General features: G+C 41.7%; 1 protein-coding gene across 1 annotated transcript in view; it reads left to right on the top strand.

Annotated features, from left to right (window-relative positions):
- Positions 1 to 13965, top strand: part of VPS54 (VPS54 subunit of GARP complex) — a 1876392-nt gene that overhangs the window by 787439 nt on the left and 1074988 nt on the right. Inside the window, exon 8 of the mRNA XM_044055553.1 lies at positions 7799 to 7930. Within this exon, the coding sequence (XP_043911488.1) occupies positions 7799 to 7930 (132 nt within the window). The remainder of the gene's footprint in view (positions 1 to 7798; positions 7931 to 13965) is intronic.

The following is a 13965-nucleotide window of genomic DNA, read 5'->3' as shown; positions in this document are numbered from 1 at the left end:
AAACCAAAAGTCTGTTCAGAAAACAATTTAAATCAATCCATTGATCTCCCAGTCTTCTTTCCCAGTCATAGCAACAAGGCAGAATAAGTCTTCACCAACTGGATGTGCATAGACTATTACATTTTTGCCTCCATAGGACTAAAGAGCTAAGAAAGTCAGACCAGTTATTTCTCTCGTATGCTCACAATAAGCAAGGCCTTCCAGTTTTTAAGGTGACCTTATCCAAATGGTTATCTGACACCATTGCCTTTATTTATCATTTAAGAAATAAAGATCTACCAGCAAAACCAAAAGGTCATTCTACTAGAGCATTAGCCACTTCTGTAGCCTTTCAGTTTAAATTGTCCATAGACTCAATTTGTGCAGCTGCTACTTGGGCAAACCCTCATATATATGTCCGCGGTGGTGGTGCTGTGGTAGCGTTGTCGCCTCACAGTAAGACGCTGTCCGGTTCGATTCTCAGCTAGAGCGTTTTCTGCGTGGAGACATGCGTGAATGGGCGTGCCTTCATTGAAGGTTGTGCTGTCGGGGCTGGTAACTCTGCACGTAAAAATCAACTGCCAATCAGCGGACTGGAGTTCCGCTGTGGCGACCCCTAACCGGGAAAAGCCGAAAGACACTACAGTGTGTATATATATATATATATATATATATATATATATATGTATATATATATATATATATATATATATATATATATATATATATATATCTATATATGTGTATATATATATTTTTTTTCCCCCCAGTCAATAGAACAGGAAAATAGCGAGGCATAAGAAAAAGAGGAGAAGTTGTTAAGATGTGTGGTTTCACGGAGGGTTACAGCAGTGGCAGATCCATTGCCCTTTAAAATATTTGTTTAAGGTTAGTTTAAATTGTTTGGGATGTGCGAGTGTTCGAATTTCTAGGGGGATTCTGTTCCATGCAGTGGAGGGATGGTAGCTATATAGGCTGCACCCTGCTTTAGGCTTGGGGTTATAGATATTTAATAGGTCTTGGGAAGAGCTGCGGAGGTTTCTTGTAGGAGCATAGTGGGAGTTGAGAGTGGTAAGGCCGGACAGTATGATGGCTGGTAAAGAATAATGTATGCCTTGAAACAGAGAGGAGGAGGTGAGGCAGTTCAAGCCAGTTCAAATATTTTAGAGAGAGACAGTGGTGGGATTTATAGGATTGTTGAGTTGCAAATCTAGCTATTTTGTGGTATGTAGGCTCTAGTCTAGCAAGGAGAGAAGAGTTAAGGTTAGTGATGGATTTGTGAGCAGTAAGTTAAGGAGGGGAGAAGGTAAGCATGAGTGAACAATTCTTGCTGGATGAGAAATGTTTTATTTCTATATAATAGACCTAATTTGAGGTGAGTTTTCTTAATACAATTATTTATGAGAAGATCAAATTTTAATTGATCATCAATTGCAACGCCGAGGAGTTTTGCGCTAGATTCTACTACTGTGGGGGTATTGTTAAGGGATAGGATAGAAAAGGGAAGAATTAAATGTGAGTTACTGTTTTTGGGAGTAAGAGTAGTAGTTTTGTTTTTTTTTTTTTTTGTTTTTTTGGTTGAGGATGAGTTGATTGTTGGAGAGCCATCTTTCCAATGAATTAAAGGAAGACTGGGTAGTGGATAAGAGTTCAGAGAGAGAGAGAGAGAGTTAACTGTCATGACTGTGGAGTCATCAGCGTATTGGATAATAGAGGATTGTGGACAGGAGGTATAGTGCAAGTTGGTGAAAATGTTGAAAAGTACCGGTCCTAAAATAGGTCCTTGAGGGGACCCCCATTTTTATAGGAAGGGGAGTAGTTAGAACAGTGTCCCATCTCACTGACTGACATCTGTCAGTAAGATAGCTTACGAACCATGCTACTGTATCTAGGGAGAAATTGAGGTTAGACAGTTTGTTTAGTAGGAGAGAGTGAGAAACAGTATCAAAGGCCTTTGAGGGATCCAGAAAGAAACGGGAGATAAGTTTATTGTCATCTCTAGCCAGGGAAATTGTATTGAGAAAAGACAGGAGAGCAGTGTAGGTGCTATGTTTTGGCCGAAAAACATGTTGTTTAGGAGTAAGTAGGTTTTCCTGAGAGAGATGTTGCATGACTTGAGTAAGTATGCTTTTTTCTAATACTTTTGACAGATGGGAGAGGATGGCAATGGGTCTGAAGTTAGAGATTTCAGAAGAGTTACCACCTTTATGGATAAGTAGGGCATAGAACTGTTTCCAGATGGTACTTTTGATTCAGAGATAGAGTGATTTATAATTATAGAGATGGGCAAGGCAAGTGAGTGTGCAGCTGTCTGGAGTAAGTATGACAGGATGTTGTCAGCAGATACTGAGCAAGGTTTCAGCTTGGAGAGCAGGGTTCTGATATATGTATTTGACATAGGCTTGAGGGAGAAAGTATTGCGAGAGGTAGTAGTGGAAGAGGAAACAGGCCCTTTGAGAGTACTTGTATTGGAGCTGTTGGGGTTGAATAGTTTGGATATAGATTCAACGAAGTAAGTATTGAAGATTTTGGCAGTCTCGACTGGTGACTTGACGGGACAAGGGTTGGGTGAGGTGGGATTACCAGGATGAAGTATTTGGTTTATTGCATGCCAAAATGTTTTGGGGTCAGATTTTAGTGGTGTTGGAGGGTTGTTGTAGAATTCTCTTTTATCTTTATTAATAAGCTTTTTTACCAGATTTCTGTGTTCTTTATATCTTTGTAGGTCAGCTAGGTCTTTTGTTTTGTAGCCATTTTTTCGTGGACCTATCTCTAAACCTCATGAGAGTTTGTGTGGATTTTGTTAGCCAAGGAGATATTGTCGCTTTTGCCCTAATTTTACAGATTGGGGCTAATGAGTTTAAGATATCAAGAAAAGTAGAGTTGAAGGCTATGACGGCTTCATCTAAGAGGAGCTGAGTGAGAAAGTTCTAGCATACTCTTAAGATGAGGGTGTTAAATGTTTCTGGGTTGAAGTTAGAGATTGTCTGTTGATGTATCTGTGAGATTTAGAGAGATGATTTGTATACCTTAGCACATTTATGGGTGAGTGGTTACTCAGGGAGTCAGGAAGGGTTTCTGGATTGTGATATTTAGAGGGGTTATATTTAATCTTTGGTAATGCATGGTTTCTTGTGTATTTTTTTTAATACAGACAGAGATTGAAGGGGAAAATATATATACACAGATATTTTAAGGGAGGCCTATATTGCTGTCAAATTTTTGTAAAACGTAATATCTTTCAGTAACAGAGTATGGAAGAGTGAGTAGTAGTCTGGAGTAAAAGCACAGATGCTATATAATGTAGCAGGACTCTTAGGCCTTTCTTTTGTAAGAGTGAATAGCATTCACTGAAGGATGTAGAAAGAAGAGAGATATTTATTATACTGGTATTACTATGCCATCTGGAAATTAAGTCCCCAAGAATGATGGAGTTTGTTGTTTATAGGTTCATAGGTTGGTACTAGGCTATTGGCCCTAGGGCCTATACAAGCCTAGCCATAACAATTCCCTGGATATTTCTTCCCACAATATTTACTTCCCTGGACCCCTGTCTAGCAGGGCGACTGCCGTGATCCCCAAGGTGAATTTCCTACTCCCATCCAATTGTCAAGGTTCCTTTTGAAGAGGGCCAAGGAGGCACTGTGCTTGACATGTATGGGCATTCTATACCAGAGTATGGGGAGTCTCTGGGTCAGGAACCTATCCCTCGAGCATGTTTTGTTCATTGTGATGACAAGGTTTAGATCCCTGGAGCCTGTGGCTCTGAGTGATTGGGATTTCTTTAAGTGGAGCATGTCCAACAGCTCAGGGTTTGACATGGGCTTGTATGTTAAGCAGAGATCACCTCTAACTAGATGATATCCCACAGAGTATAGCTGGAGTTTTTTTAGACTGTCAGCATAGGGCATCTGCTTTAGGCCTGTGATTCTTTTAGTGAGGTATTTCTGTGGCCTTTCCAGCTGTTGCAGATGTCTTGTGAGGTACATACCAAACGGGGAGTTCTACTCTATAATGGGTCTAATGAGGGATGAATACACTGGGACAATAACCTCCTTTTTTTTCTGGATGAAAAGCCCTTGGTGATGAGGTGTGCCACATAGGATTTCCTGACTGTTGTGGTGATGTGGTTATCGAAGGTGAGACCACTGTACACCTGTGTCCCTAAGTCTCTCATCACACTTTCGGTGTTTAGTGTACTGCCACCTATATGGTAATTCATGGGTACATGTTTTTTCCCAAAGGGGATAACTATGCATTTCTTGGCATTAAGCTTGAGCCCATGGCTCTGGCACCAAGCATCTGTTTCTGTAAGGCCCTTTTGTAGAATATCCACATCATTTGGGGATTCAATAATGGCTCCCAGTTTGTAGTCATCTGCGAACTTTGTTAGCCAGAGTCCCTTAGTGTTGGCTTGTACTTCAGAGAAGTAGATGCTAAACAATAGCAGTCCCCGGACTGAACCCTGAGGTACTCCACTTGTCACCTGTCTGGTGCTGGATTTGGAGTTGGCTACTTTTACAGTGTGGGTTCTGTCAGTAAGCCAGTTGGCAATCCATCGAGTGACGTAGGGATTTATGCCCAGCTTAGTAAGTTTATCAAAATAGATTTCCAGGCCTTTTTTCCATAGCAGACACATCACACACATGCTTAGGGACAATTTAGAGTTACCGTTCTAGCTGCTGTACATGTCCTTGGGATGTGTGTGTGTAGGGGTACTGGAGAATCGAGAATAAAACAGGAGGCCGCAGAGAAGACATGCAAACTCCACACACAAGTTACCCCAATTTAGAATTTAACCAAAGTACTTCTTGTGAGGCAGACGTGCTATTCTGTGTTGTACTGCGCTGCCGTAACAGTGTGTCTTCAGGAAAATAACAGCTGGGTTTTTGGTAGAATTCGGAAGGAAAATCTGAATGGGGGATGGAAAAAAATCTTGTGCAGAAACTGATATCAAGAAGGCATACTCTCACCCAATCCATAATTGATGGAGTACTTTGATATCTGCCACTTAAAAGACATCTGCTCTGCTTTTCCTCTTTGACTGTGGATGGCTTAGATTTTCACTTTTTCGTTGGTTCAGTTGTAGAACCAATCGGAGACTGACTTCCAGGAGCTCTTCATGGCCAAAGGGAGAAGTGGAGTTGTAGCACTACAGTATATTTAAAAAGGGTACTCTAGTACTGCAAGGTGCTTGGTCTAGTTGTGAGATGTTTCCAATGTTTTGGATTGATTTAGGCATAGAATGGGAGAAGACTGAGAGATGGTACCCAGTTGGAGCTAAACAGTCATTGTTTGAGTGATTTCGGTATGTGTGTGGTTTTTGTGTGGAAAATATTGAGTCAGGATAAGGAGGAATTGCTGGCAGTTGATATCCTTTCTGTTACTTGTTGAAAGATTTGCATCTGTTCTGGACAGTTTTCTTTTTTTTTTTTTTTTTTTTTTTTTTTGGATGGTGAATGCTGTTGCAAGCTAGAATGAGAAGGGATTGGTGGCATTCTGTTTGCTGCTGCTACCTGCATTACGTTGGTTTACCATTTCTCAACTCCATGCTGGGTGGATGCAAGAAAGGGATCTTGTTTTGTGGTTTTCTGTATCTGTAAATAGTATAACATTGGCTGGTATTGGTTCCTTTAACCCTTTTGTGTCAGTATTTGTTCCTGGCTGCAAATTGGGTTAGTGTACTCACAGATTTGATGAGGGTTCTAGTAGTTCATTGTTTTCATGTCAGTTTGTATTACCCACAAAAAATAAAAAACACAAATGTGTAAGTAGCATGATATATAGCATTAGCAGAGATCATTCCCCTTCCCACTTACGTGAAATTCAGCGTACATCAGTTTTTTGCTTACTCCTCATCTGTTTATTTGTTTGAAACATTCTATTTTTTTAACATCTGAGACTATTTTTCAGGATGTTATGTAGTTTCAGCAGTGTATGTGCTGCTATCAGTCTATTTTGTGAAAGCAGTTAAAGTGGAATGTGTGAAATGTGACTACCAGGTGATGTATACCCAATTACTTCCAACTTTACACATCAGCATGAAAACTCTCTCTAATAATGATACTTGTTATACCAGTTTCTGTACAAAATATCTATTTACTGTTTTAGCTCCAAAGCTTTGTGTGTGTTCTAAGACTGGGCAAGTTTGGATTCTCCTCAGGGGTTCAAGCTAAACGGGTTTTCAGTGCTGTGATTTTGGACCTTCTGCCAAGACTTTTCTGTTATAGCATGTATGAATATACGATTTTTGATCCCCCACTATGATTTTGAAAACTGGGAGGTTGAGAGTTATTGAAAAATAGTAAATAGAAATTATATTAATGTCAGTGGGCAGGATGGAGGCTGTGCTTCACAAGAAAAAACATTGGAAAAAGTGCCTTTAGGTAGGTGGAGAGAACTAAGCCAATTCAGCCCATTTTGGCAACAGGGTATATCGGTAAAACAAGAAGTAACATGTTGTATAGTAAAAGTCTTTGAGTAATTTTAAGGAGTAGGCATTCATTAGGGAATTTCAGTACCATAATCTAAACAGCAGTAATAGCCGTGGTGGTGGTGCTGCAGTAGCGTTGTCGCCTCACAGCAAGACGTTGTCCCGTTCGATTCTCCGCTAGAGCGTCTTCTGTGGAGACATGCGTGAATGGGCGTACCTTCGTTGAATGTTGTGCGTTAGGGCCGGCAACTCAGCACATAAAAATCAACTGCCAGTCATTAGCAGACCGGAGTTCCGCTGTAGCGACCCCTAACTGGGAAAAGCCGAAAGACACAACAACAATCTAAACATCAGTAATGCATTAGTGGAGACTGCATGCAGTTTAAGTGTAATTTCAAAGCACTTAGACTGATCAGGGACAGCAAGCCCACATTTTTGGTCTGCAGCTGCCATAAAGAAAAGGACTGACGACAAAATGTGAGGGCAACTGGAAAGCAGTGTTTTTGTGAACATTCTTTTTTATTAATTATTTGCTTAGGTAATTTGTGAGGCTGAAAGGTGATATGGAGCAACAGCTGCATTAAGTAAGCATTTTCGAGGAACAGTAAAGTGTGAAATAGCAAAGGAAAAAGAATATGCATTGCTATGTGGTCAGACATCCCACTAATCAAGTGTTATTGCATGCTTGTTTGATTAGGATAGGTACAGAGCTTCTTCTTCTTTAATGACAGTTGCTTTATCAGTCTACATTCTGAGGTGTTGGGGTTAGCCATCATTACAAGCCAACCAGAGAAGAGGTTATGTATGTTATGAGACAAGTTCTGGTCTAATTGGTGACACTGTTGGGACTCACCAAGAGGGTGGTGACTGCAAATGACTCTAGTTTAACTGGAGAGTAATGCGGTCTTATTGAGAGTCCCAAATAGCCAAAATAAGCTTATATGTAAGCATTTAAGTAGTCCGATATCAGTAGTACCACTGACCTGCTCAAACAGGGAATTAATGTTTTATAGACCTAGCTAAGTTTCACCACTGCGTAGCTTGAAACATTGCATTTCACTTTTATAGCGTACTAAAACACTGCACATTAGTATTATGTATTGTTATATCAGCTGTCTTGTGGTTAAGTAAATGGAGCAAACACTTCTGGTACTAAAAATGCACTGGCAGATTGTGACTTCATGTTGTTCAATAACTTTCTTACTTCACAAGATAAGCTAGTTTTAGCTTAGTGCGAGTTTTAAGAGGAAGTGGTTTGCATTTGTTTAACAGTTTTGACCTACTGATTATCCTAATACATCACCAAGACAAGTGCCCATTATGTTCATGAGTAAATCAAAGTATGCAAGTTCTTAAGTTGTACTGTTTTTTTTTTTTCCTTCACAGATTTTTACAAAACCTGATTTTGCTTTGGAAGACCCATTAACATTCAATGCAGTATTACCTTGGTCTCATTTTAGTGTTGCCGGAGGTAAAGGGAACCGAGATGTGGCTTCATCAAGGCTGCTGCAAGAAAAGGTAAATTTTAAGGGACTGGAAGCATATATCTTTCCACTAGTCAAAAACAGTACTGACTAAATTTGCTAACTGCACTGAGATATGTTTGCTCTATAAATAGAAGTAAGTTTGAAGTCATGTTAATGGCTAGATGAGGCTCCATACTAGTTTTTAAGTAAGTTTACTTTATGTGAGTAGTAGTAGCAATTTTATCAAACCTCTTGTAACTTGTTCACATTTACATACTAATCTCATTGCATATTGCTTTATTCCTGCAGTGCTACTTGCGTGCATATCCTTCTTTTTCAGGCCTTTAACACTTGGAAGGTAGACCACGCACAGTGCTTTTGTACAGTGCAACTTAATTGTGGTATTGAATTTGCAGTGTTCAGTGCCTCCATTAACCAGTTTAAATATGAGAAAATTGCTTTATCTGAACATGAAAGGCAAAGATCTGCTGTGTATATTCTGTTGGAGATTTTTACCAAATTTAGATTTTCTTTGACTGTGAGCTCCCAGCAATCGGTGTCTAGCCTGCTAGCAGTCAGGAATGTAACACCTCATTAACTATCTGCGGATGTTCATGAGATGAATATAAGGGGCAAAGTTACCTTTCATGTCACCTCTCATTATGTTGAGCAGCACAAAAAGGGTTTGTGGTTGTAACTGCTTGTTTTGAGGCATAATTTGTAGTATATATTTTTTCAGACATTGACAAGCTTGTCTTCTCTGTAAGCTGCTGTACTCAGGGCAGATGTCCATTTTCATTTACATATGTAGGATGAAAACCACCAAGCATGAGTGTTTAGCAAAATCAGAAGACAACAAAGTTTCATTGCACAGGCATTTTATGCAAGAAGAACAGGTATTAGTATCCTGTTGGCACAAATAATTTGTGTACAGAGTTTTTCTAGGCTTTTCTTCTGTATACATATCTAATTAGCTTTCACATATTCCTTATGTTCACTGAGGTGCTTGAGTGGCATTGTTTTTTCTGCTTAGTAACTCAGGTGGCACATGCCTGGATTTACATGTGCATAGTTATCTAATCTCCAGGCCAACTCCTGCAGTACATATGAGTAATGAAGTTGGTACCTCACAGCTCGATCGTTTTGCAACTCAACTGCACTTTCGGCCCGGGCATCCTGCAATTCGACCCGGAAAGGAGGCTGAAAAGTTGTTCATTATTTCCTGTTGTGTTGTTTATGTAGTGCAGGTGTTTCTTTTAAGTGTTGCGAAGAAGTGGGGCCAAAGAAGAGTGATACTGACAGGAAAAATGTATGAGCATTGAAAAGAAGAAAGAAATCCGTAGGTAAAATTGAGAAAGGAGGTAAAATAGGACAAATAGCAGAACAGTATGGCATGCCTAGGTCTACCAGCTCACATTTTGGAAAAATAGAGACAGAATTATAGGTGCTAAGGTGTCAAAAGGAGCAACAAAAACAGTACACAAAGATATGAGAAGATGCTTCTTGTTTGGATCCAGGAGAGGCAGATGAAATGAAGGGAGATCTAATAACTCAAACGAGAAAGCTAAGCTCATCTTTGAAGGCCTATAAAAAAAAACTCAAGAAAGTAGCTCACAGCTAACAGAAGAATTTAAAGCAAGTAGGGGATGTTTCCATAGATTTAAAAAAAAAAATGGCATCCACAGTGTTCTGAGACAAGGGGAGTCTGCTAGTGTTGGCAAAGAAGGTGCACAGAAGTTTGTCAAGGAATATGAAGAATTGATAGAGAAGGAAATCTGCCAGAACAGATTTTTATTGCGATGAAACAGGGCTTTTCTGGAAGAGATTGCCAAGTAGGACTTTAACCCAAGAAGAATTCAGGATTCCAGGTCACAAGGCCATGAAAGATAGGCTCACACTCCTCCAGGCAGCAAATGCCAGTGGAAACTTTCTGCTGGTGTATCACTTAGAAAACCCAAGATGCTTTGGAAAAATGATTATAAAATCAAAACTACCTGTAATGTGGAAATCAAACACCAAAGCATGGGTAGACCAGTCTTTTTTCAAGGAATGGATTTTTGAGGAGTTTGCTCCAAGTGTTAAGAAGTACCTGACAGAGGACAGTTTGCCAGTGAAAGCTCTTCTGCTTCTGGACAGTGCCTCTGCCCACCCACGAGAGTTAGAGGAAATTCTTCAGATAAACTCTGATTTCATCAAGGTTCAGTTCCTGCCTCCCGACACAACTTCTCTCATTCAGCCTATGGATCAGCAAGTCAATGCCTGCTTCAAGAAGATCTACACAAAATCAATCTTCTCAAGACTCTTTGTGACCTATTCTTCAGATAAAATGCTGACGGAATTCTGAAACTGCTGTTCATGCCATGTCATTCATAGGTTCATAGGTTCATACTAGGCTATCTGCCCTAGGGCATTTATAAGCCTAGCCAGAGTTGTGTGGCTTTCACCACCCCTTAGGTTGAAGAATACTATACCCATTAGTTTGCCGTGCCTCTGTCCAGCAGTGATACAGAGATGATCGCCGGGATAAACCTACGATCTCCCATCCACTGGTCAAGATTCCTCTTGAACAGAGCCAGTGAGGTGCTCTGTCTCACATGGACCGGGATTCTGTTCCACAGGATAGGGAGTCTCTGGGTGATGAATCTGTCCCTCCAGCACGTCCTATTTATATCCGTGTTGAGGTTTAAGTCTCTTGCTTTTGTGGCTCTGGTGGATTTGGATTTTTTGAGGTGGAGCATGTCCATTAATTCCGGGTTGGACATGGCCTTGTATGTCAGGCACAGGTCACCTCTGAGCAGACGGTATGCGACTGAATAGAGCTGGAGTTTCTTCAGTCGGGCAGCATATGGCATATTTTTGAGCCCCTTTATCCTTTTGGTGAGGAACTTTTGGGGTCTTTCCAATTGCTGCAGGTGTCGGGTAAGATACATTCCGAATGGGGCATTGTACTCAATCATTGGTCTGATAAGTGAAGAGTACAGGGGAACAATGACCTCCCTTGATCTGGATGTGAATCCCTTCATAATCAGGTGGGCAATGTAGAAGGTCCTCCTAACCACTTTGGCAATGTGAGTGTCAAAAGAAAGGTTACTGTCAACTTGAGTCCCCAGGTCCCTGATAACCTCTTCTGTGCTTAATGGATTGCCACCTATGTGGTAACTTGGGGTTACCTTGTTTTTACCAAAGGGTATGACTATACATTTTTTGGCGTTTAACTTAAGGCCATGGCTCTGGCACCAGTTATCCGTTTCTATGAGACCTCTCTGAAGGATATCTGTGTCTGATGGATTTTCAACTGTGGCGCCCAGTTTGTAGTCATCTGCAAACTTTGTCAGCCACAATCCTCCTATGTTTGCCTGCACTTCTGAAAAGTAGATGCCGAACAAGAGGGGGCCCAGGACTGAGCCCTGTGGGACACCGCTTGTGACCGGCTTGGAGTCTGACATGGCACCAGCAACTCTAACCCTGTGGGTTCTGTCCTTGAGCCAGTTTGCAACCCATCTTGTGACATATGGGTTTACATTTAAGCTGGTGAGCTTTTCTATGATATCCGAGTGGGGTATTGTGTCGAAAGCTTTTGCAAGGTCAAGGTAGGCTGTGTGAACTGCCTTACCCTCATCAATGGCATTGGTGACTGTTTCAAAAGTCGACCAAGTTCAAGAGGCATGATCTGCCCTTGACAAAGCCGAATTGGGTAGGATCAAATGTCTGTAGGTCCCCTATGTCTTTATTTATGAGTTCCATTATGATCCTCTCCATAGCTTTGCAGACCAGGCTTGTTAAGCTTATGGGGCGGTAATTACCAGGGTCAGAAGCACTGCCTTTGTGGAGTGGGACCACAGTTGCCTTACGCCACTCTTTGGGTATCCTGTGGTAAGGCTAAGATTAAACAGCAGCCTTATGTGTGGGTTTAGTTCCTCATTGAGTTCGTGTAGCACACAGCCGGGGACACCATCCGGTCCCATTGATGCTGTGTTTTAGCTTTAGAGAGAGCAGCTCTCACCTGGGCATTTGAGATGATTGGGAGGCTACACTCTGCTGGGATAGATATTTCTCCTTTTGGGGGAGGGAGGAGAAATTTTCACTGAACCTGTCTGCCAGTATGTTTGCAATGTCTGTGGGTTCAGTGATTTTTGTATCATTTTGGACTAATTCTGAGCATATCTGGGAGTTTCCACCCAGATTTCTAACATAGCTAAAGAAGGCCTTATGATTGTCTTTTGAGTCCTTGGCGATTTTTCTCTCAAAGTTGGCCTTGGATGATTTTATGAGTGGTCGTAGCTTTTTACTGGTATTGATCAGGGATGTCTTCCCTTTTAGGGATTTTGCTCTATCTTGTAGTAGCTTTCTCCTCTTGTTGTAAAGTTTGTTTATGGCTGGGGTTCACCAGATCGGGCACTTGCCTTTGGTGGAAAGGGTCTTGATTTTATTTGGGATTGCTTGATCCATGCAGTCCTGGAGGTGCTCGTAGAAAACATTTGTAAGGGATTCAGTAGCGTGGGTTGTGGTTTCCAATGGCTCAGGGGCCTTGAAGGATACCACACCAGTCTTAAGAAGTGTGAAGTTGGCTTTTGAGAAGTTCTTCACTGTGGTCTTTTTTGTGGGGGGTGGGGGCGGGATGTGGATCTCCAGTGAGATTAGTTTATGATCTGATCTCACCAATGAGGGATATACTTCAGTTGTGGAGCATTTTGTCCCCATGTTTGTGATGATCAGGTCTAGTATATTTTCACCTCTTGTGGGAATGGTGACAAGTTGTTCCATAGCATTTGAGTTTATGAACTCCAGGAACCTTTGGGCTAGGGTATTGGGGCTTGAGTAATGTTCCCAGTCTGTTTGGGTAGTTGAAGTCACCCAATATGATGGTGTTTGGAGAGACATTTATACTCTCCACTGCCTTCAGGAAGGCTGTGTGGGGTTCCTGAGTTTGAGAGGGTGGCCTGTAACATGCTACAAACTGTAGAGCAGTTTTGCCTATGGTTAATTGCACCTGAATGGTCTCTGATGCTTCGTGAGTTGCCACCAGCCTGGAGGTGTGGGTATCCTTGATGAATATGGATACACCCCCTCCTTTTGTGGTATGGTCCGGGTTTTGAGGCCGGAACGCATGATATGAGGTAAAACCTGATAGTGCCGGGGTGCTCTCAGGAGCCTTGAACCAGGTTTCAGTCAAAGAACAGACATCGATGTTCTCCATACTGAGCAGGGCTAGTGCACCTTGAGATTTAGACTTCTGGCATTGAGCAGCATTACCCTTAGTTTTTTTCCATTATTGTTTTCTAGGGCAGTGGGTTTAGAATTTGAGCCTTGTCTAAAAAAGGCACTATGGGGGTGGCAAGAGCCTTTGCCAATATCCGAAACCCAGGGTGACAGGTGCAAGCCCAGCGTGGCTTGTCAAGCATGTCATTCCAGGCAGACAGACATTGGATCCCCTTAGAATGACACCAGAAATTAAGCCAATTATTAAAACTGATCATTTTGTCTCTGTATTGTGGCATCATTCTTGGTGAAGGTAGGATACTGCTCAGGGTCAGGGTCATACCAGCCTGGGCTACATAATCTGAGAGCTCCTCTATGTCTCTTTTCATGTAGTCCAGGGAGGTACATCTCAGGTCATTCACACCGGCATGGACAATGACTGAGTCATACTTGTACTTGCTGTAGAGTGACCTGAGTGCTTGTGTTATGTGGCGGATTCTAGCGCCTGACAGGCAGCTTACTGTGACCCTCTCCTTATTCAGTCTGGTGAGTGGGACGTCAGTGTGTCTGACTATGGAGTCACCTATGACAAGTGTGTCTGGCATTGTGTTTGGCCTTAAGGGCTGTGACTGATTTGCACACTTACTTTGTGATCTATGTGTTGCTTGTGTTATGTCATGAGGTGGCAGTTGTTTGGGTGTCTGCTTTGGAGGCCTCTGCTGTTTTGGTAGATTTTTGATCAGTGCCTCCGAGTATGTCTTTGTGTGTTTATGTGTTTGATTTGTAGTTGTGATAGTTCTATGTGAGACTGGGTTTATGGTGTGTGTGGTTACCTTCTCCTCCTGTCTGGTTTTGCCAGTCCTGAGTTGAGAGAGCTCAGCCTCCAGT

Source organism: Protopterus annectens, chromosome 1.part2 (assembly GCF_019279795.1).
Source record: "Protopterus annectens isolate FY-2018-M chromosome 1.part2, PAN1.0, whole genome shotgun sequence".
Classification (NCBI taxonomy): domain Eukaryota; kingdom Metazoa; phylum Chordata; order Ceratodontiformes; family Protopteridae; genus Protopterus; species Protopterus annectens.
The sequence above is the reverse complement of the archived record's forward strand: the minus strand, read 5'-3'. Positions and strand labels throughout refer to the sequence as shown.